Genomic DNA, 24,504 nt, shown 5'->3' with positions numbered 1-24,504 from the left:
AGAACAGCAGTGTTGCATTGATTGTATCCTCTAGCACTGTTAATCACCATGTACATCAATGGCACCCCTGTTAAGGAGCTTCATAGGCTAAGATTGTGTAATCTTACAAAGTAGCCCTCTGTGTGCAAGCAGGATTCTCCTAGTGTCTGCATGGTCAAGAGAAGGTGATGAGGGCACAATCCAGAACAGTAAAAACCCCATCCCGTTAAAATGAATGTGACCTAAGCAACTTAGCTTTCTCTGCTTTGTGTATGTTCTTAACCATATATAGCTGTATGTTTCCTAATGTGCACACTTCAGAAATGTGCACACATTCATGTGCTACTCATAAGGAAAATAAACCATTTGTATTCAGTTATTTAAAGAAAGATTCAAGAACTTGGAAGTGTCCTGTTCAATTCAGTGCTCTTACCACCTTTGCAAATAATACTGTTCAAACCAAAAACACTTTCTCCATAGTAACCTGGGAAGGCACAATATTAAAGAAAACATTCTTTGAGCTTCTTTGAATTTATCAAGAGCAAAGAAATATTCAGGGCTCTGTTATAACTAAAAATCTAGCATATGTACTCTATTAAACTCTATGTAAAGGTTTATCTGACAGTGAAATTCTACTGGACATTTGGTAGAGAAGAAAAACTGTAGTTATTTCTGTACAGTAAAAAGCTGAAATAAATCTAGAGCACTGGACCATTTCAGAGAGCCTTCTCTGAGCTTTATTGTACATTTGCAAGTGTGGTAAGACTGATACAATGAAACTATCTGCACCCCAGGATCTGTGGCGAACAGGCAAGATAACAAGTCATCTTTTCATCATCCAATCAACAGCTCACTTTCACAAGGCAGGTACAGTCAATGAAATATCTTCTGAACGTAGTCTTAAGGCATGACACTGTCACAGAACTATTGGTAATCTTCAACTTATGGGCACTATCTACCCAGAAGTTCTCTTGCACAGGATTATTGGAAATGAACTGGCAAGATGGGCAGGGTTCCCTTGCTCAACACTCCTTTGTTTCACTGGGATCTGTGCAGGAGAACATCCTGGTGGAATGATTTACTATATTTAATTATAGTAGCTTAAGAATGTGCAGGAGAACACCTTAGAGAAGGCAGAAGGGATTCTACTGGTACTACTATTCTAAGATCATGAGTTATCTAAAAACCACCCTACATATGTAAGTAATGCATACTAGCTCTTACTTTTAACTCGTAATAAATCAGAGCATTTTGGACCTATCCAAAATAGAGGTACCCACACATTGTCTCACCCTGGTAAATTATGTATAATATACATATACATGTTTTGCAGTTCTGCAGAATGTCTACTTATATGGGTTGGGAACACGCACACGCACGCACACACACAAGTGTTTGTTTTTGTTATTCAGTCTGGAAACACTTCCCTTTGGGAATAAGGGTGAGCGTGGGAACAATGTGCTTCTTAAAATACAGTACACCAGCCAAATGTCAATATTGCCCTAACCACTGTACTTTCACAGCTTTGCTTATCTGAATCTCTGCATGAAACAATACAATATGGGATGCAAGCAACATACTAAAGAAAATAAGATCATTTACCCCCACCCCAAACTTGATTACTGTATATATCATGCATAGCATTATCATGCCCACCACAATACCAGACAAAAGCTGTGCATAAAGTAGGTCATCCCCTCCAAAGTTCAGATCCAATCGGCAGGTAAAGTTTCAATCAGAACTAACCTTGCTATCCTCTGTCTCCTTGGTTTTTCCTTGGAGTGCTTTTACTTCTCCAAAATCACAGGCTGACTTTAATGTAAGCTGACAAGAAAGCATTGAGCTCTCTGCCCTAGGAAGCTCCAGAGACTTTGATGGATATTGCTGTGACCCACTTGTGCCAAGATTTGGTATCGGACAGGCAGTATGAACAGGCTTTGACCCTATAGGTGGCTGTCTTAGCTTTGAGGCAACACCAAGCACAGGCATGGCTTTTATAAACGTCTCCGCTTTCTGCCAAAAAAGAAAATTGCTTCTGACCTCAGCCGGGTAGTCTTGCGCTTCAGTTAGTTCCAGAACAAATGCTTCAAACAAAAGTTGCAGTCCTCTTCTGAAAGTATTTAAAACAATCTAACGGCTTTTCGCAAAGGAGCAAACTCTTTATGTTCATCTCTGCTCTTGTTCTCCCCCACACAAACAGCATTTGGTGAGTCAGTGGCTGCGTAAGACTAAACGCTCCATTGGGGCATGAACTTTTCTTGAAGGTAACTGCCACAAAGCCGTCTGTCTGGGATTAAAGAACTCATAAATTTGCTGCCCCGTCTCTCTACACCATTATATTGCTGTGCATTAGTGAATGAAACAGAGAAACGAAGAGACCAGGAGAACCATCCTTGTATTCCAACTGTCTAAGTGGCACTGAGAAACACAGACCTCTTCCTGATTACATAAATAACCAACCCACATCTTTTAAAAAATCATTTTGAAGAGGGAAAAATGAAGTTGAGCAGCAGCCAAAGCAAACAGCTGTTAGAAGTGTTTTGAGCCGGAAACAATCATAGCAATGAAGCTGTTTGTCCCATTCCCAGCAATTTTTCACTGTTGACAGCCATAAGCTACAATACTTCATTCCCTGTTCCTCCCATGAAATCAGGTTAAATTCACACAGAAGTGTGGCTAGCAACAGACACTGCATCTCAGTATTGATACAGTCTGCCTCTGCTGTTATATTTCCATTCATAAACAAAGGTCAAGAGGGACATAAAGTATATGCCTTATTTATAGGTTTTAGGGTTCACAAATATTCATATCATTAGGTTTCATAATATTCATATCAATCTGGTATTTTCCCCATGCCACACAGGTGACAATTTGCTAGTTTAGAGTGTCTAAAACCTTTTTACTTACCTTTATTGAAATGTAGAACAACTAGGAGGAGTGACTGAATCAAACAGAATAAGCAACATGATGACTTTGTTCCTCAATCATTTCTTTTTGAACAGGGCTGAAACCACTGACTTGAGTTACTCCCCTAGAGTAACAAAGTTGGGTTCTAAATACATTGGCTGACATTTTGTGCAATACCATGTGGGCGTCTGAAGCCAAGCCTGCAGTGTTGCTCAAGAGTGGTCTAGCACTAATACTTAAAAATGGACAAATGCACTTGCATGACAATGCCTCCATTCGCAATAACAGAAGTATCCTCATGCAAGAACAATTGCACATTGTAAGTATTAGCACAAGAGTGCTCTTGCACACCATAGGCATTGCTTTAGATGCCCACAGAACAGGCAGTTCAGAGCCACCTACATTGCACTGCACGGAATGTCAACCATTTACTTTTGGGAATACAAAACTAGACAAAACATACATATGGCTAAAATGCACACACAAAAATAATGAGGTGGCCAAACCTGGGCTGGGAATTTGTGTGGGCCTGGGTTCAAGACCAGGCCCAGTCCAAGCCTTCTCAACACCTGAGGTGGCATTATGAGATGCTGCCCCGCCCAACATGCAGAGTGCCTAGTGTCCCAATTCCCACCCCTCAAGAACCCCGATCTTTCTCCCACAAGCCCCTGAACTCACTCTCCCAGGCCTCTCAGTGTTTGGAGGGTCTAACCACACCCAGATTTCCACCTCCTTACAGTCACTCTCTTCTCCACAGCAACAATTCCCAATCTTCCTCCAAAGTTCCCAATTTCCCCTCTTCAAGCCACTTGGCACACAAAGCATGCCATGTCCCAATTTCTGTACCACCATTATTCGCACTGCCGCCTCGCCTTACTCTGCCTTCTGAGGCAGTCACTTCACCAGGACCCATTGGTGGGTTGGCCCACTCATCTCTACCCATCTCTACCATGAATATTTGTGGGTCTTTATAGAGGCTGCTATTCATTCTCCAAGAGTGAATTGAAAAAAATAGTGGCATAACTTGCAAGACTCTTCAGAGAGTGAGCATAATGAACCAGGGGTTGAGGGAGGCCAGCGGCAGCCTGGGTCCAGGCTTCCGCTGTGGCCCCCTAGCCAGCCCCGTGCATCTGGCATCAGATGCTAAGCCCTGCCCCCTGTGTCTGACATCAGATGCAGGGGGCAGGGCTTGCTTGCAAACCGGACCATGTGGCCCCATTTGCAAGAAAAATCCCCCAGCCAGCCTGCCTGTTCGACAGAGAGAACTGCTCCAGCCACACTGTGAATTCAGCACTGGCTAGGGATTTTGCTTGCCAACAGGGCTGCATGGCAAGCCCCACCTCTGTCTAATGTCAGACACAGGAGAAGGGGTTGGGGCACGAGGCATGACCCCTGAGGGGCTGCGGCCCAGGTTCTTGGAACCTGTTCGCTCAATGGTGGTTCTGCCTCTGCAATAAACTTGTGAGCACATGTGAATTAGAAGCTGTTGATAAATGGGAATAGAAATGTTCTAGGAGGCAACATCAGTACAAATACAGGAGACTCTAGTTTTCCATGGGTTCTCCCATTATGGTTTTGGCTATTCTTACCTGATTTCCATTATTGCAGGGGTGATTTTCAGTTATTCATGTTTCCTGCATGCATGTTTCACACTTCTAGCGACATTGCTGGTTTGGAGGCAGTGTGCAGCCATGTTGGGGCTTTTAAAACCAGTATATAGAGGGGGTTTTTTGGCTGGGGTTTTTTGGCTAGAAATTCAGAGGATTTGGGGGGGCATTACTGGAAGAGCTGGACAGCTGGAGGGTTCAAGGCACTGTGCTGTTGTACTCCTCTTATTTCTGCTTCCCCCCCTTTTTTGTAATTTTTAGCACTTTAAAATGTGCTGAAAAGCCTAATCCCAAGATTCCCATAGGCTCAAGGTTTCCAATACTGCAGTTTCAACATTCATGGCAAGAATGCAAAAACAAGGGCATCTTGTACAGATAATTGTCCGAAATGGTTCATCAACATGTTGGTTGCATCTTTATTTTGGTTATAAAGTACAATATATATTGCTCCTAATCCTTGGCTTTGGCCCTTTATTGCTATCTGGACTGATTTGTACATCTGTCCAGTTTCATTATGTACAAAGAAATTGATGTAGTACTCTGTCACTGGTACAATTTGAATTTAGCATGCCTCTGCTAAACTCACAAAAGCTGTGGTGTGATCAACTTTGTAATGAAACAAAGTGTGGAAATTCATGATGATAAAACTAACATGAAAAATATAGTGGCCATTTGATGGAGAGCAAAATGTCTAGGACATGGACAAATGGAAGGCATCTGGGATATATTAAATTTAAAAAGCTGGGCAAAAGGCAGACAGCGAATGGGCATACATATTTTCAGCTGAGTGTGTGCTTGGATGCTTTCAGAACAGTGAAACTAGTGAATAGAAGATGTTAATCCAAAAAACCGAGATACTTAAAGCACACTTTAAGTATGCTCTCAAGATGGCATTAGATGGATTAGTAAACCCTTAACAGGTTTTAACTACTTTCCCTCACACAAACAAGATTAAGACACCTATTCTGTTAGTACACACTATGGGAATACTTCCTCAATTCTGTCTTAATCTACATGGTTTGTTTTAAATTGTCAAAGAGTGCACAATCATTAGCACAGATTAAAATAACAATATCCTGTAATAGCTTTTTGGAAAAATGGAAAAAGCATATTTTCCCGGTGCAAGTAAAGGAGTAGCTGAAATATTTTACAGAAAAGCAAGCAGTAAAGGTAAAAGTAAAGGTAAAAGTAAAAGTGAAGCATGTCCAAATTGTCAAGAGTTAACAAAATGCAACTGAAAAATTATATGGGAGTGGGGGGAGTTAAGACGCAGTAATGGTATATACAGTGTAAGTACTTATGCAGTGACATATTGGTTTGACAGTATGGACAGCTGACAAAGCTAAATGAAAACAGCAGTTTCTTCTCCAAGAGGAGGGATAAAAAACATTTCTAATCAATTTTAATTCATACAGGAGGTAAAATGCACACAACTCCTAGAGAAACTGCTACAAATAGTCACTTCGGGGGCTAATAGGTGCTTTGAGGGGGTGTGATTTGGGGTGGGCAACAGTGGAAAGAGAAAGAGTTAACCTCCCAGTATGCTACAGTCTTGGTCAGGAACTGGTCTTTCACAGCTGTTTTGGGGGAAAGAGGTGGCACTTCCAGTTGAATGCCCATCTCTTATGTATGCAACCTAGTTTGACCCTAACATCATGCTATACTGTATACTGATGAACAAGCCTTGCAAGATCTTGAGTTATGAATACAAGTCCAAATAAATATAACTGACTAGTAGGTGAGGCCCATCATTGACCGGGCAAAGTTAAACTGCTAGGAATGTTCAAGAAATCCAAGAGGCCCTCTAATACTGCAGAGGTAATGTTGGTGGAAACCATGATACTGGAGTGCTTGACCTAACCCCCCCAAATGGGGTTAGGCTCCTTAGCTAAATAATCCACTCTTCTGACAAGAGTGGTTGCAGCTGCCTGTGCAGGCAAAGTGGCTATCTAAACCTCCTGACATGCCTGCTAAGAAGCAGGGAAAGTTGCTATTTAAACTGTATGCCAATTAAGTTAGTGAGGGTAGAAAACTGCAAATATCTGAAGCTAACCCCTACAATAACTAAATTGGTATACAGGGAAGTGGCCCGCAAATGGGCAAAATTGCTATTCAGTGGCCACCTGTATACGTCATAGAATTTTTTATTAAAGTGCTTGCAAAGGGAAAGTAAAAAGACAGTTTGGAAAATGTAGGATTTCAACTTCAACAAACCATCATTTTATTGACTCATTACTATATGGTAAATTTGAATCATTGTGTAGTAACTATGGGTCTGAGAAAGATCTTCTGCTTTTCTTGGGTATGATGTGATTTTGGAATTATTTATCTGATTATTGAATGTTAAAAATCGGTTGAGAGTAAAAACCGTTAAAATATAATTATATTCAGAATTTCTTCTAAAAATATTTTCTACTCTATTTTTGGAAACTTTCTCAAGTGCTGCATCCACTTTGACAAGCTGTTTTGTAACTGTTGGTTTAAAGCTGAACATTAATTATAGATCTAGAACAGATAATAATACTTGGCATTCCTATGACACATTTCAAGTGCTCAGAATGTTTCACATACCTCATTTCAGTAATCCTTTCAACAGTCCTCTGGAGTAGATCCTCATTATTAATTCCATATTGTAGATTGAGTCAAGATGGAGCAGGAGTGTTGTCCAAGGCTAATTCAGGTAGATCTGAACAGGAAAGCTACCAGCCCACATCCTACACTCGTGCATTGAAATCCTTTGCACATTTACTCAGAAGTAAGCTCCATCATGCTCAGTGGGTCTTACTTCCAGGTAAGTGTGCATAGGATTGCAGTCATCAGCATTTCTGGATGCCCTGAGGGCCTTAGGAAGCCATGTGGTAACACAGAAATAAATGTATTTAAATAAACAGTATTATACCAGTCCCAAAAACAGTATTATACCAGTATCGAAACTCCTTTTCAATAGCATTTTTCAGACTCAAGGAAAATATGGCAGCAAGATCTGAAAAATGTAGGCATAGGAACCACTCGTCTTATTCACTGATTGATTTGATTTCTATACCGCCCTTGCCCAAATGGCTCAGGGCAGTTTACACAGAGAAATAACAAATAAATAAGATGGATCCCTGTCCCCAAAGGGCTCACAATCTAAAAAGAAACATAAGATAGACACCAGCAACAGTCACTGGAGGTATGGTGCTGGGGGGGGGGACTTATGTAAGGGAAAACTTCCAGTTCTCTGGCTAAAGCTCTAGAAGTTTCTGTAGTAGCTCTGGGCAGGCACAGAGACCATGAAGATGGCAACCCATTACCACAAACAGCTCAGAGTCAGTCAACATAACTAAATACTAAAAAACGATCCAGGTGGGATGCAGCAAATTTCAGAACTATCAGTACAATTTCTGTCTTGGATAAAGATTGGAGAGCATTATATTAAGAATTATTTAATATCTAGAAGAATTAACCTTGAGGGAGAAATTAAAACCAGACTTGTAGAATTATTTGTTGTATTGTAACAAATATGCAAATGAGATTATTTGGTGTTCTGTAGACTAAAACATAACATCTAAAACATGACATGACCTCCTAAAATTAAGTAAGGAGGGCCAATATTTCCTAAAGGGTAATGATTATTATTTGCCATCTCTCATGGGGATATAGTCAGTCAATTTGGCTAAGTCTATCAAATTTCAAGTATCCAATCCTTCAATCTAGAAAGAACCTTTCAGTTTATTTGGAATGAATCTCTTTCGAGCCATTAGCAGGTGCTATACTCATTCTCAGTCAATTAACTTGATTTGCCCTTTCCAATATTCAAGAAATACAACCAGGGAAATACATGGAACGTGAGATTTAACCATTAAGTTAATTGTAAATAAAATCTCTTTTCAGAAATATCTCATTCTCATGGACAATCCCACGACATATGAATCAAATCAGCCTCCACCTGCATATTCTTTCAGACTGTCATATGATGTTAGGTACCACTGATACAGTACTTTATCTTTTAAAAATCCATTGTATTGGCACAAGGTGAGAATGCCAGGACTTTTGTGCATATAGATTATCAAACGCTACTGAAGATTGATTTACCCAGCATCTTTCCCCTTCTATTCAAACCCATTTGCCCTTTGGATCGCCCATTGATAACAAATATATATCTATGTAGGATAGAAATCCCTTTAATTTCTCAAATTTTGGTAGCTTTAAGGGTATAGTCTCTTTCCTTATATTTAGAGTGACATATCGGAAAAACTAAAACTATTGAGGCATATTGCCACCCTGTAATTCAGTCATCTCCCACCTTCCATGTCTAGTCCATTTGTGGTATCTGCACCAATTTGAACTACAGCATTGCAGATAAGCAATGGAAACAAAGATGCACCTGGACAAGGCATTCTTTGTCTCATACTGTCACTACTGCGGCTATAGAGTGATTGAATTTTAATACCAACCTTGATTTCTCCTATTTATCTTCATTTTCCCATTGAAGAATTCTTATAGGCACATACACATACACACTTGTTCTGTTGACAGTTAGAGCACATCAGTCTCTCAATTCACTCAATGTGCAATAACATTTAAATTGATAGCATAATAATATAAGGTTTTTATATTAACAGTAATGGTGAGATATGACAGAAATGTATACAATGACAAACAGTTGGCAGGTTGAGAAGAGAAACATTATCCTGTCCTTCAAAATGCTAGAACTCACGTTTGTCCAATGATATTGTTTGGCAATAGGTTCAAGCTTTTAAAAAAGTACTTCTTCATGCAAAAAAAAACCCAAACCAATTTTAGCACAAAACACAATTGGAGATGGGCTATAGGTCAGTGACAGAACACATATTTTCCATGCAAAATATTCCAGTATCTAAACTAAGGCTGAGAGACTCTGTCTGAACCCCTAGAGAGCTGTTACCAGTCAGTGTTCAACATCCAGACTAACCTGTGCTGATTGCCAGGGTTTTCAACTGCATGGGGGCATTTTGATGATCCCCAGAACTATGCCCCTGAAGGCTGGGGAGACCCTTAGGGGCATAGTTTTGGGAGACACAGATGGTTGGAAAGGTAAGCAGGGATTGTCAAAAATTTCAGTCCTCCCTCACATGACAGAAACCCCTTACACATGGGTGCAGGGTTACTCTGGATGTCAGCCAGTGTAGAACATACAAAGCTAGATGAACCAATGGTCTGACTCCATATGAGACAGTTTCCTGCATCACATTTTTTTGAATTCATTGCCACAAGATGTGGAATGCTGACTAAATACATAGCTTAGAAAAGGATTATGCAGTTTCATAGAGGATAAATCTATCAGTGGTTGTTATTAGATATGGAAACGAAGACTAGAACTGCACATTCAGAACATCGCACTGAACCCAGATGCTGGGTTCAGCCAACATATGGTTAACTCCATCATGGCTCATTTATAAATGTCCTAGAGCATTTGGCTGACCAGAGATTCATACTGGGCCAGATGGACCTTAAGGTATAATGCTCCAGGGAAATGATTATGTTTTTTAGGAACTTCTGAAATGAAGACCAACGGCAGTCAACAGTATTGTCAAATCTACTGGGAAGATTTGGAGTTTTCAAGCCACTGTGTATATGCCTTAAAAGCTTTGAAGTTTGGTTTGGTTTGAGATTTGTGGTGTGGTTTGAACTTTAAACTTTTCATTTAAATCTGACCCATAAGCCAGCTTCCTTACCACTGTTCCTAAGAGAGAACACTCACACCTCTTCAGCATATTTTTACGATAAAGCAACATTTATGTTCATAATTAAATAGGCTCCTCTAACATTTAGGAGAGTAAATCTTTACAGTAACTCTGAAATATTCCATATTCTCAACTTTCCCTATTTAATATATACAATTCTATTTTCACACTACCTGTTCAAATTAGTAATGTGTACTAAATTTGTACCAAATGCTGAAGCTCATGTGCAGACTATTTATCTAATATAATGGTCTCTTTTTTCCTTGGGAACTACATACCTTGTCTGCACACAAAGCCAGTCAATAGGGCAAAACAGATCGTGTCCCACCCCCACGACCATGCATGCACATATAGCACATCAAGCCATTACAGGGAATTATGGGTATGTGCATATTCAGATACTCCATCCAGTTTCTCTCTCTACTTAAACAAGAAATAATTGTGTCTATTCAACATTTGTTTGCAAAATATTGCATTTTGATTGTGAAATATTGCAAAAAAATAAGGTCTGGAGAGAAGTATTGCAGAAAAACAGTTATGCTCAAGTTTAAGATGTAAAAACCTACATAACACAATTGATGTTAATAAATTATCATCATCATCATCATCATCATCTTGTGATGTTAATAAACATGGGATCATTGTGTGACCAATCTACTATATTGTTATAGAATGAGTGTACCTAGGTTTCTCTCGTCAGAAGGGCCAAAATTGGTTAAGAAAATGTCTGGGCAAGCTTTTCTAATGAACTATAAGCTCCTCCTGTTACCTCCAGCCTCATCCCACTCCCAACCACCTACTAATTTAAAGGATCAGCTGCTGAAGAGGAGTTTGCTGATTATCTTCCAAGAAGCTGGTAGGGTGGCAAATTAATGCTTTCATCTTCTATAAAAGGATTTTTCCTTTCAAGAGTATTGGCTCACAGCTCTTTGATGCTGATCAATTTTTGTTACTGCGGGTTGGGTTGAGAGTTTTGAAATCACAGCTTTGCTGGCATTTATTTCTGGACTAGGAGTACAGAAAATTGCTCCATAAGGTTCCCATTCTTGTATTATTTTATTTTATTTTTTTAAAGCAGAAACATCTGTTGCAGTCATGAGCAGTCTTGGCCAAGTCTGGCAACAGCAGTTAGACACTTTGAAGTCAATCATCTTTGCTATCACCAACATATATTCTTAGTCAATGGAAATTACTACACAGAGAGACTGCAAGAAAATTCATACAGGCAAAATTATATCCCAAAGAACAGGTGAAAAGAGTCACTTGTGCTTATTGAAAAGGGAAAAGGATTGAGACAGTTTAATGGCCTACTGCAGATGTAGAATAGTTCAACTTTCTTTAGTGGTACGACCTTTGAGACATACACATATGATTTCATGGAGTTACAAATGGGTCTAAATGGAGAATGTAACAATGAATCTTCAGTGGAAAATTGAGTGCCATTTCAAATGGTCATCTTTGGCTTTGTTTCCCACATGCAGTCTCTGCGTACAAGACATCATGGAGAATGTAGTGTGTGACCCAAAAATACGTAGATCAAAAGGTGCAGTTGGGGGAAAGTGTGTCACAACAGTGTAAAGTAATGTTGAGCCATCGAGTCGGTGTCGACTCCTGGCGACCACAGAGCCATGTGGTTTTCTTTGGTAGACTACAGGAAGGATTTAACATTGCCATCTCCCGCACAGTATGAGATTATGCCTTTCAGCATCTGTCTGTATCACTGCTGCCCGATATAGGTGTTTCCCATAGTCTGGGAAACATACCAGATTCGAACCAGCAACCTCTTGCTGGCTAGGCAAGTTATTTCCCCATTAGGTGGCTGCTCACAATAGTGTACATGGCAATAAAAGTTTATCCATGTACTTTTGGAACAATCTTTACTTGACTTCAGGAATGTGTGCACACAAGTAAAATTGCACAGAAAATGTCTGGCAAAGCCGACCACGTTAACTTAGAGTAAACAGATAAATAAAAATAAATATGCCCTGCATTCCTAAAATTAAATACTCTAAAGCTGAACCTAAGGCTATTACAACAGGCACAGCCTAGTAGAAGAATTAGTGTAAGATATAGGGGCATTCCAGAGTGATTCTATGAGGTCCTCCTTGTCATCTCTATCAATATATTTACATATCATGAGATGGTCCTTGTGAGGTTGAATGATGAAGGAAATGAACCCAAAGAAGAATGATTTAATAGGAGTGTTGGCGGAATTTCCAGTCTTAAAAAAACAATTTTCTACTTGCTTCAAACCAGTAACAATTTGCTGTTGGCTTTCGCTGGTAACAAATCACAACACCCTTAGCACTGTCAAAAAATCCAGAACTGTATCAACTCTAAAGTATTTGGCAAGTTCTAACAATTCTGGTGCCAGAGTAAGGGGGAAAAACCAGGATTTTTATTGGAGGCACACCGAGAGATTCCCAAAGTCAAGAAAATAACTGTCCAAACAACTGTAGCTATTGGTAAAAACAGCTGTTAAATCTTAAGAGTGGCTGACCTGGCTTGATGGCACTAGTGCTGCTCTCAAAACAGGCACATTTTTCTGTCCTGAAGCAACCTCAAAAATACTGCTTGGTTCATTATGGATGATATGCAGCCAGGCATATATGATAAGAAAGAGGTCACACCAAGTGCATGCTTGCAGTGATGCAGGCAGAGACCATCTTTTGGATGCTTCAGTATACCTCTAAAACATAGCCTTTCAGCCATTTCCTGTCCTTAGCCTGTTTGGAAGACAAATGATGGCTGCACATTCCAGGCAAAAGATCATTCTGGCAAGGCATTTCCCTAAATGCCTCCCAGGCCCATTTGAAAGGACTACAATAGACCAGAGGAAGTGCCCCTTAGGGGTGTGCACGGAACCGGTTTGTGCAGTTTGGTCTGAATTCAGACTGGACTGCAGTCCACAAACTGGTTCGGTCGAACCAATTGACTGAACTGGTTACAGTCTGACTGAACTGGTTACTGGTTCTCCAGTTCAAGCGCCTGTAAAGGGGAATCTGGCAATGATTCCCCTTTGCTCCCCAAAATAGTAAAAGGTAGCAGGGGAGAGGTGAGAGAGTAGCACCTTTAAAACTGAAAGAGAAGGTGCTTACCAGTAAGCCTGTGTGGCACCCCCGCCCCACTTTCTCATTGGTGGCAGTTCCATGCTCTCTTGGATAGGGTTTGTGGCCTGCATCACCTCGGAAGAGTGGGGTTAAATTCCTTCTTCTTGAGTCAGGGAGAGGTGATGCCTGGCTTCTCACCAGGAGATCCAGACCTGGCTATAACTTGTTTCCCCTGACCCACAGAATCATTGGTGTGGGCCCCTCTACATAGCCTGGTACACTTGTGGCACTCCCTTAGGAACCACCATGCTTCCAGCCAAAAATGCCATTCTTCCAGCCAAAAATTCACATTCAGAGAGGCTTGTAAAATGGAAAGGCAAAAAAACTTTATTTAAATGCTTTGGTCTGAGGCTCTCTCAGCTTTTAGTTACAGGTAGAAGAAATACTCAGTAGGTTACAAAAATACTTCAAAAAACACCCCAGATGATGCTGGGGTGGCACACTTTAAAAATCGTGGTTATCCAGTTGCAAAGAACCTGGATGTAGGAAAATGCAAAAGAACCCTTAAAAGCTTACAGACAGACCATCCCAGAACAGTATCATGGATTTTCAAAGCACACAAAAGAAATATAAGTTTCTAACACAAAATCTAACAAACTGTTCCCTAGGCTCAATCCCCTTTTCATTGAAAACTCACCCACCATCTGATGATAATCTGGCTTCCTGCAATCCTGTCTCTCAAGGATCTGCAGAGGTCCTTCCATGAGAGAAATCTCCAGGCTAGTTTTTGACCATGAGGGAGCAAACCTCCATTACGCCTCACTAAGCCTTTCCACCTGTGCTCTCACCTCCAGCCTAGCTTCCTCTAAGAAAGAACTATTTTCCCCTTTAGGTCCCACCCACCTGGTGTGCAGATTGGCTGATCGCTGGAGTTCAGCAGCCTGTCAGTCAGGACAGGGTTCTTAGCTCTTTAGGGGAGAGGAGTGGCTGATCAGAGGCTGATCCCTACAGTTGCAAAATCCAGCAATACTGGCAATTGTTATGGTTCTACATTAACCAAATAACAGGTTATCAGTTATAAAGGATCCTTTAAGTTTTTTTTTAATTATCTAAAATATGTTGTAGATAAAGATGATGTTGAAATGATTATCAACTTATTAATTGCTGCGAAGATCTCCATAGCAGCATATTGAAAGAAGAATATACAGTAAATCTTCCTCTGACTGATTGCTTTTTTAGGATATGGGATATAGCTTTGATAATAAAACTTATATAAGAGCTAGAGACAATCAGATATATGAACTTTCTTTATTAAGAAATGGTCATTTTTTGGCATCTTTTTGGAATGATAAATTCAGTGAAGATGTACATCCCTACTCATTGTTTTCTTTAATATGAAATGTGAATTTACCATAGTGAGGTCTTTATGGTTATAATTTTGGTTTGTTTTTCAATTGATATACATAATTGATGGTTGAAGCTAAGTCGGATCTTTCGGTATGTTTTTTTAAATAAAACTAATAACATAAATAAATAAATAAACAAAGAATTTATTCACCACTTCCTCCTTCCCGGTTTTCTCCCATTTAAGAACAACCCTCTGAAAATTCCACTACAAGAACTGTGTCTTTCTCTGAAAAGAGACTAGTCTGACAAAACAATGGTTAGTTTTATTTCTGCTACATGTTCATATCTAGTAATCAAAAAGTTCATTTCTTTAACCCTCTTTCCAATCACCTTGTTCTGCTCCTTAATGGATAAGTTGCGCTTAGCCCTCTTTTGTTCCCAAGTTAAAATAGGAAAGAGCCATATGCACAAACATTTGCATCTTGGCCTGCATTTTTTATCCAACACATGTGAAACATTTCCTAGAACACTGTTGCTTCATTTCATTTCAGTTTTGAACATATTTTGGGAGGGAAGCAACAATCATTTTTATGATTGCATAGGACACCATGGAAACAAGCTGTTAATGCAATCCTGTGCATGTTTTCTCTAGAGAAAATCCCACTGTATTCAGTGGAATGTGTGTTTAGGATTTCAGTCTTAGTGACATACTTCCTAGTTCTACTGTTTTCTGGAGAAAGTAAGTGATTATCTTTATCAGTTATTCATACATTGTAAGACAAGTGTATTTGCAAAAGTTACTAATTCCCGTTTGATGGGGGGAGGGGTTGCCTCAAGGCACCCAAGGCAAAGTCTTAAAAATTTCACCATTAAACAGTTCAAAAACCCTGCACTACAACAAGCAGCTTCAGCATCTTTCAGTTATTCAGCTTAAAACACTTGAGAAAACAGAGAGCATTCAGTTAAAGAATGAAGACCTAACAATGGTACCTAGTTCAGTCACTGAGATTTATTTTTTTCACCAGCCTCCCAAGATGTTAAAACATGCAATATATAGACCTGAAGCATAGTTTTCAAGCAAGATTTTGAGTAGTTTTCCAGTCGAAATTCCCATGAGCAGGTGGTTGGACTAGAAGGCTATTTTACCTCTTCTGTGGGATACGAAGTCCAGAATAGAGAATACTTTGTTAGCAACATTTTTTTCTGCTAGCCAGTAGCACATTCTTATTTATTTATTTATTTATTTATTTATTTATTTTATTTCTATACAGCCTGATACTTTCATCTCTAGGCAGTATACACAATTTAAAATATTTAAAAGTCACAAATTAAAATACATGACAATAAAAACAACATAATAAAAGAATTATTAAAACTCATTTTTAAAATTATTAAAATTAATTCTAATTTAAAGCCTGAGAAAACAGGAGTCGTGAGGTTCTTCCTGAAAACAAATGGAGCAGGAGATGCTCTTTTTCAGTAGGGAGCATATTCCAAAGTCCTGAGGCAGCCACAGAGAAAGCCCGGTCCTGGGTCGCCACCAAATGAGCCAGTGGCATCCGTAACCAGACCTCTCCAGAATATCATAACAGGTGGCAGGGATTATGACAAAGGAGGCACTCTCTCTAATAGCCTGGATCCAAGCCATTAAGGGCTTTATAGGTAATAACCAGCACTTTGTATTTCACCCAGAAACATATTGGCATCCAGTGCAGTTCTTTTAAAACCGGTGTTATGTAGTCCCTTTGTGTTGTCCCAGCGACCAATCTGGCTGTTGCATTCTGTACCGATTGTAGTTTCCAGACTATGTACAAAGGCAGCCCCTTGTAGAGCGCATTAAAGTAGTCAAATGCTGGAGGTTACCAGCATTTGTACCACTGTTTTAAGGTCATTTACCTCTATGAATGGACGTAGCTGACATATCAGCCAAAACTGAAAAAAGCACTCCTGGTCACTGCCAGAACCTGAGAAACCAGGGAGAGCTTTGGGTCCAGGAGCACTTCCAAGCTACATATTTAATCTTTCAGGGGGAGTGTAACCCCATCCAGAACAGGAAGATCTAAACCATCTCTCGGTCCTGACCCCCCACAGTCAGTACTTCAGTCTTACTTCGTTTCAACTTCAGTTTGTTATCCCTCATCCAGCCCATTACTGCCTCCAGGCAGGCATTTAGGGAAAATATGCCATTTCCTGATGAGGCTGGCATGGAGAAGTAGATCTGGGTGTCATCAGCATATTGATAACACCCAGCACCAAACCTCCTGATGATCTCTCCCAGCGGTTTCATGTAGATGTTAAAAAGCACTGGAGACAGTATGAAGCCTTGTGGCCTTCCACACTTCAGTTCTTGCTTAGCAGAATAACAGTCTCCAAGTGACACCATCTGGAATTCGCTAGAGAGGTAGGAGCGGAACCACTGAAAATCAGTGCCACCCAATCCCACCTCCCTCAGGTGACCCAGAAGGATACCATGGTTGATGGTATCAAAAGCCACCAAGATATCCAAAAGGATCAGCAGAGTCACACTCCCTCTGTTGATAGTCAGTTGGAGATCATCCATCAGGCCGACCAAGGCAGTCTCAACCCCATAGCCCACATGAAAGCCAGTCTGAAATGGGTCTAGATAATCTGCATTATCCAAAACGACCTGGAGCTAAGAGGCCACCACCCACTCAACCACCTTGCCCAACCATGGAAGGTAATAAACAGGTCTGTAATTAGTTAACTCTGAGGGATCCAGTGTAGCTTTCTTCAAAAGAGGTCTAATAATAGCCTTCTTAAGACAAGAAGGCATCCTGCCCTCCCTCAGAGAAGCATTTATAATATTTACCAGACCCTCTCTGAAAACATGATTATCACATGAGATAAGCCAAGCTGGGCAAGGGTCAAGAGAACAGGCTGTAGGACGCACACTCCGAAGCAGTTTGTCCACTTCCTCAGAAGTCACAAAGTGAAAATGATCCAATCTAATCCCATAAAAGGAGTTGTCTAGGTAGCATATAGGCAGCCGATGAAGATGATATAACTTGTGCCAACTTCAATGGGAAATTAAATTGCTTTCATACTAGAAGGTATGCTGTAATCAAGCTTTCAATATCCCCCTCCTCTCTTTCTCTTACCTCAAAAATCAGTTAAGTATTTGGCTTTTGGTCAGCTTAGACCTAATGAAGTGTTCCTGCTTAATTGACTTGTGGACCAGTCTGTCTGGCTCCCATGTGTGTACATAACATTTATCACTGTTCTCTTGGCAAATCACCTCATTTGTTTCATCTTCTACAAACAAGAGAAATCAGAATAGCACACAGCTGTGAGAACTTCAAATCCTGCAGATGTTGGCTGCTTCCTTCCTGTTGCTGAGTGTTCTACTTAGAAATATTACCTTACAGATGTGCCACACACTGAAATCATGCCAAAGTTATTTATTGCATGGATCTAACCTTCAAGAGCAAAATGGGAGATGAATGGTAACATTAGCCACCATCTTGCCTCCATTGTCTTTGCTTTAAGATCTTGGGTATCAAAAACCCATGTGGGAACTGTAAATGTAAAGGCAATGCTTGTATTGGGGGGATGCATCTCCTATTGCATTTTCAGTAAGATCAACAGCATACAGCGACAAAAGATACATACAGGATACTAAAATGTTTGTTTATGAGCCAGTATTCAAGTAAAAAAAGTGAACTCAAGACAACTTAACAGCCTATTCTTCCCACTACTATCCACTCAAATCCAATCACAAGCCTTTTAATCACACTGGTCCAACAGAAGAAACAGGTAGAGTTGTTAGTATTGGTTAGCTTGAAAATATCTATTGAAGGCTTTGAAATATGTCCACTTGTATAAATAAGTATTGCATAGGGATACTGAATGCTTTTTGCAGATCCACAGCCCATTTTGCAGATCCGCAGCCCTGTCACCAGAGGACTGTGCTGAATGCTGGACACTGATTTAAAAAAACTTGAGGCTTTATTGCCAGCTAATGTAATCATCAAATTCTATGTGCTGATTTGTGATGCAAAAAACCAGCGAAGCAGTGGCCCAATACATTTTGCTGCCTGAGGCAAAGGACAATATGGCAACCCCACAACTGCAGGTGGGTGCGCTCGTGGGTGGGAACACATTTGACATCCTCTGTGCCCCTCCCTTCTCACACCTACGCCTGTGGCAAACACCCAATCCGGCGTCATGGAAGAGCTGCCCCTGGCTGCATATCTCTGACTCTGATCTTAAGCTGGTGAGCTTTTTATTTTGTTTTGTGCTTTGGATTTTTAAAAATCTGGAGATTTAAAAAAAATGTTGTTGCTCATTAACACAGAGGTTAATGAAACATTTATTATGTTGTGACTGATCAACAAACATGGTAGCCTCAATCACATGCAGGCTGTGTGAAATCCCTTGCTGACTGTTACTACTTCCAATAGAAAAATGGAATCTGTGTGGATGATTCTCCAGAACTGCAATGATAAATCTAGATCACCTAACTTCCAGGAGGTACCTTCATCCTCACTTCTGCTGGTGCTAGAAAAGGCATTTGAACTAGCCTTAGAAACAAGAGCAATATTGAACAGTAATTCTCAAGAACTATAATAATAATACCCCCAGTGAGGCACTACCTTGGCGTGGGTGTGGGGCTTGCATGCTCTGAGGAAGGTGAGAGATATGCCAGAAGTCCAACCATACTGGACAGGTTTCATCAGAGGAGTCAGACAAAGAGTGCCTCTCCCATCAACAATATGGTGAGATGTAACTTTAATAAATCTATACCGGATCGGTCATCGCCCGGGTCAACAAGGACCACGCCAGGTGCTGGAGTCCCTGGACATCTGGTGGCAAGTGGACAACAGGACTCAGGATCTTCAGTTGAGCAACCAGGGCTGGAGACTGCAAAGTTACTGGAAGAAATGTCGCTTAACCAGAAAAAATATACGAAAAATGCCAACAAGGAAATAATGATCTGCTATTACAAGTCTAGTCTAACTAGAAGAGGCTATTTAAAAAGAATGTACCAAATTTGGAAAGAGAAGCATCCAGATACAGAAATAACAGAACAAAGGCTAGCAGACCAGAGACGATTCATAATAAGAAATAAAGTATTCACAGGAGATGAGCTGGAAGAACTTCAAAGAGCAACACAGGCTCAAGATATGGAAGAAGAATTACCACCAACTGAAGCAGTTGCTCAGGTGCAGGTGGAGGAGGAGGTTTGGGAATAGAGGATGCCACTGTTGCTGAACTGTTTCCAAATCAAAACCAGGCAACCTCCCCTTTACCTTCACATGAAAAGCCTGAATGCCATTTAACAGAAAAGCAACAAGAACTAAAGCAAAAAATAACTGAGCACATGAACCAAACAACCACCAGGGTTCGACTTCCAGCTCTAAAAACAGTTGCCAAAAAACAGCTTGCTCAGGCATTAAAAGATCTCAGTGCTGCACTTGCAGAAATAACAACCAATAATTTGCAAGAAACAAACCAACTAATGTACAGTGCAGCAATAATAACAACACAAGAGCTCAGATATAAGATCAATGGACCTATAAAAAAAGAAAGTAGTACATCACCTAAATGGAAGATTAGATTAGAAAATAAAATCTCCAGGCTTAGATCAGATACTAGTAAATTGAAAGATATGAAAGACAAGAAGCTGAAGAATGAAAACACCAAACAGTATCTGATCCAAAAATACCACCTAGATTCAAGGAAAATTAGAGAAGTCCTGGAAATAATAAAGCAGCAAATAACAGCAGTGTCAAAGAAGATAAGCAGATACAAAGCCAGAATTACACAACACAGGCAGAATCTCCAATTCCAGTCGAATCAGAGACGTTTCTACCAAAGTGTAGAAGGAGAAACTGCAAGAAATGTAGAAACACCAAATAAACAAGAAACAGTGCAATTCTGTGAGAAATTATGGGACAATCCAATAGATTATAATAAATAAGCAGGCTGGATGAAAGAGGTCAAAAAATGTAACCAACAAATGCAAGATCTAATAATAACACCAGAATTAATAAGTGAAAGAGCAAAGAAAATTAAAAATTGGACTGCATCAGGCGACAATGAACTGCATGGCTTTTGGCTTAAACACCTAACAAGCCTTCATAAACAACTATCAAAACAGTTCAATCACATTTTGCAAGGAGGTAACATTGAACAATGGCGAACAACTGGGAAAACTCATCTCATCATGAAAGACCCAGCAAAAGGTGCAGTTCCAAGTAATTATAGACCGATAACCTGCCTGCCAACCATGTTCAAATTATTAACTGGAATAATAGCAGATGAAGTAATGCAACACTTATTAACTAACAAACAGCTTCCAGTTGAAAAGAAAGGAAATTGCCCAAACACCAGAGGCACAAAAAAGACCAGCTGCTGATTGACAAAATGATTTTAGAAAACTGCAAGAAAAGAAAAACAAATCTAAGTGTTGCATGGATTGACTACAAGAAAGCCTTCGATTCATTGCCTCACACATGGATACTAAAATGTTTAGAAACAACTGGTTTCAGCAAAAACATTCAAATATTTATTTAAAAAAGCAATGAGCATGTGGAGTACACAGTTAACAAGCAATGGCAAGACACTTGGACAGGTTAGCTTTAGAAGAGGCATTTTACAAGGGGACTCACTATCCCCTCTGTTGTTTGTAATCGCCATGACCCTACTTCCACAAATACTAAACAAAACAGGCCTCAGATACCAAACATCTAAAACATCAAGTCAAATCAACCATCTGCTGTACATGGACGATCTGAAGTTGTATGGAAAGTCCCAGTCAGAAATTGAATCACTGCTAAACACTGTCCATATATTCAGTAGCGATATAGCAATGGAATTTGGACTAGACAAGTGTGCTGCATTAATAATGAACAGAGGGAAAATAAGAAAAACAGAAGAAACAGAACTGCCCAATGGAAGCAAGATCAAGAACCTGGAAGAGAAAGAACATTACAAATACTTGGGCATTCTCCAGGCTGATAACATTGCACACACTTGAGTTAAAAGAAAAATTGGAAGTGAATACATCAGGAGAGTTAGAAAAATCCTCAAGTCCAAACTCAATAGCGGGAACACCATACAAGCCATAAACACCTGGGCTATACCTGTTATCAGATACACTGCAGGAATAATAGACTGGACCCAGGCAGAGCTAGAGACGTTAGATCGTAAGACCAGGAAAATCATGACCATCAATCATGCTCCGCACCCCCGCAGTGATGTTGATAGGCTATACCTCCCTCACAGCTCAGGTGGAAGAGGAATGCTGCAAGTCCATCAAACAGTAGAGGAGGAGAAAAGAGGCCTTGAAGAATATACGTATAAAGGACAGTGAAGAAGATGCACTTAAAATGGTCAAGAATGAGAAACTATTCAACACCAATGAAACAAAGCAGGCCTACAAGAAAGAACAAGTCAAGAACCGAGCAAAAAAATGGAAAAATAAGCCACTGCATGGTCAATATTGGCACAATATAAGTGGAAAATCAGACATCACCAAGACCTGGCAATGACTTAAGAATGACAACTTGAAGAAAGAAACAGAGGGTTTAATACTGGCTGTACAAGAACAAGCACTAAGAACAAATGCAATAAGAGCAAAAGTAGAAAAGTCAACAACAAACAGCAAGTGCCGCCTTTGTAAAGAAGCAGATAAAACCGTGGACAACCTAATCAGCTGTTGTAAAAAGATCACACAGACTGACTACAAAGGCATGACAAGGTAGCAGGGATGATATACTGGAACATCTGCAAAAAATGCAAGCTACCTGTAGCCAAACATTGGTGGGACCATAAAATTGAAAAAGTTGAAGAAAATGAAGATGTAAAAATATTATGGGACTTCTGACTACAAACAGACAAACATCTGCCACACAATACACCAGATATCAATGTAGTTGAGAAGAAAGAAAAACAAGTTAAAATAATCGACACAGCAATACCAGGGGATAGCAGAATAGAAGAAAAAGAAATAGAAAAAATCACAAAGCACAAAGATCTACAAATTGAAATTGAAAGGCTGTGGCAGAAAAAGACCCAAATAATCCCAGTGGTCATTGGCGCCCTGGGTGCAGTTCCAAAAGACCTTGAAGAGCACCTCAACACCATAGGGGCCACAGAAATAACCATCAGCCAATTACAAAAAGCAACTTTACTGGGAACAACCTATATTCTGCGAGGATATCTATAACAACAGCAACAACACTGACAATAAAATTCAGCCATCTCAGGTCCTTGGGAAGGACTCGATGTCTGGATAAAACAAACCAGTCAATAACACCTGTCTGACTGTGTAAATAAATAATAATAAATGATTATTATTAATACATTAATAAATAAATTATTATTATTAACATTTTATATCCCACTCTTCCTCCAAGGAGCCCAGAGTGGTGTACTACATACTTAAGTTTGTCCTCACAACAACCCTGTGAAGTAGGTTAGGCTGAGAGAGAAGTGACTGGCCCAGAGTCACCCAGCAAGTATTATCGCTGAATGGGGATTTGAACTCGGGTCTCCCCGGTCCTAGTCCAGCACTCTAACCACTATACCATGCTTATTCAGTCAAAGTTTCTGTCCCATAGTATTCAGAGGTAGAGTTTTCAGCCCACAGTTAACTTTCCAATGAAATCAATGGGATTTAAAAGTGTCTGGACTGGACTCCATGACAAAATAGTTACAGACAGGGGCGTAGCTATAATTGAGCAAAAGGGTTCAAAGAACACGGGCCCCCAGCTCCTGAGGGCCCTCCAGCTCCACCCTTCCCTATTTTCTTCAATATCTCCCTCATTCTGGGGGGCCGCCAGAGAGAGGGATGAACACGGGCCCCCTCTCCCCTAGCTACGCCCCTGGTTACAGATATAGCTAGCAGTGGACTCAATCCCATTGGTTTAGAAGTTTGTTTTGCAAATTCTGCAACTTGTCAAAACACAAGATTGTTTTTATCTTCGCTGTAATCTTCTGAGGCATTATAATGACCCTCTCATAAACTTTACTTCCTCTCATGTACCATTTAGCCTTTTCATATTCTATCCTTTTGGCTTTTGAAAAACTTAACATGACAATTGCATATGAAACCTCTCTGCCCTTTTATCCTATCCAGAGCCTGCCGCTTTTGTACACTATCACAATTTCCAAGTTACTGCCAAACAACTATCAGATTACATTTGGGTTTTGCATGTGACCTAACAAACCTATGTAAAGCAGTAAGAGTGTATGTTTTCAACCTCTCTCTCTCTCTCTCTCTCTCTCTCTCTCTCAATCTCTCTCTCTCTGCATGTAAACCTGGACAGCTCCAGACAAAGTGGACCTGCTCATTTCACAAATTAATGCAATTCAGAGTTGCCGAGCATATGCAGGAATACTAAACAGTGGTTGTTATTGGTTTGAGCACATGCCCCATAATGCAATCCTACTTTCCTCTAGTCATGATGCTTACAATCATTTTTAGTAAGGCAATTTTCCCCTCATGTTCTCTGGTGAACTTTAGCAGAATCATAATTTTTCAGCATAGTCTCAGTCTTCTTCATGACTAAATGTTAATCCTCTTTGAAATGTGGTTATTTTTGTGGGGGAGGGAATATTCTTCAGGGAGTCTTTATCTACAGGCCTTGAAGAAGCAGCAACGGCAGACATCCTGACTAAGTTACCCAATGGAAGTTCTACTGAAATTAAGTAGTCCTTTAGAGTAACTCCTGTGTAATACGACGACTAAGTAACTTAGTCTACAGTCAGGATGTTAGCCAACATTCTTGGGACTGTGATGCAAGCACATTTAAAAAGTGTGGAATTTGCTAGTAGGAGTAGAATTCAGCATCCTGATAATCTTGGCTTTATTTTTAAAACAAACATAATTTAAGTGCTTAATTTATAAAATGCTTCTGAGTGTTCAAAGTAGTTCTGTCCATA

The 24,504-nt window shown here is 40.1% G+C and overlaps 1 protein-coding gene across 18 annotated transcripts in view; it reads right to left on the bottom strand.

Moving 5' to 3' along the window:
* Nucleotides 1–24,504, bottom strand: part of NAV3 (neuron navigator 3) — an 840,967-nt gene that overhangs the window by 375,804 nt on the left and 440,659 nt on the right. For 5 of the 18 annotated variants that reach the window (XM_053252179.1, XM_053252181.1, XM_053252182.1 and 2 more), the window contains exon 1: nt 1,726–1,968. The exons of 12 other annotated variants lie outside the window; for them this stretch is intronic. In XM_053252179.1, the coding sequence (XP_053108154.1) occupies nt 1,726–1,968 (243 nt within the window). Of the gene's footprint in view, nt 1–1,725; nt 1,969–24,504 lie in introns of those variants that run through there. One more of the 18 variants, XM_053252197.1, reaches the window with a different exon arrangement.

Source organism: Hemicordylus capensis, chromosome 5 (assembly GCF_027244095.1).
Source record: "Hemicordylus capensis ecotype Gifberg chromosome 5, rHemCap1.1.pri, whole genome shotgun sequence".
Lineage (NCBI taxonomy): Eukaryota > Metazoa > Chordata > Lepidosauria > Squamata > Cordylidae > Hemicordylus > Hemicordylus capensis.
Note: the sequence above shows the minus strand (reverse complement) of the source record. Positions and strands in the feature narration are given on the sequence as shown.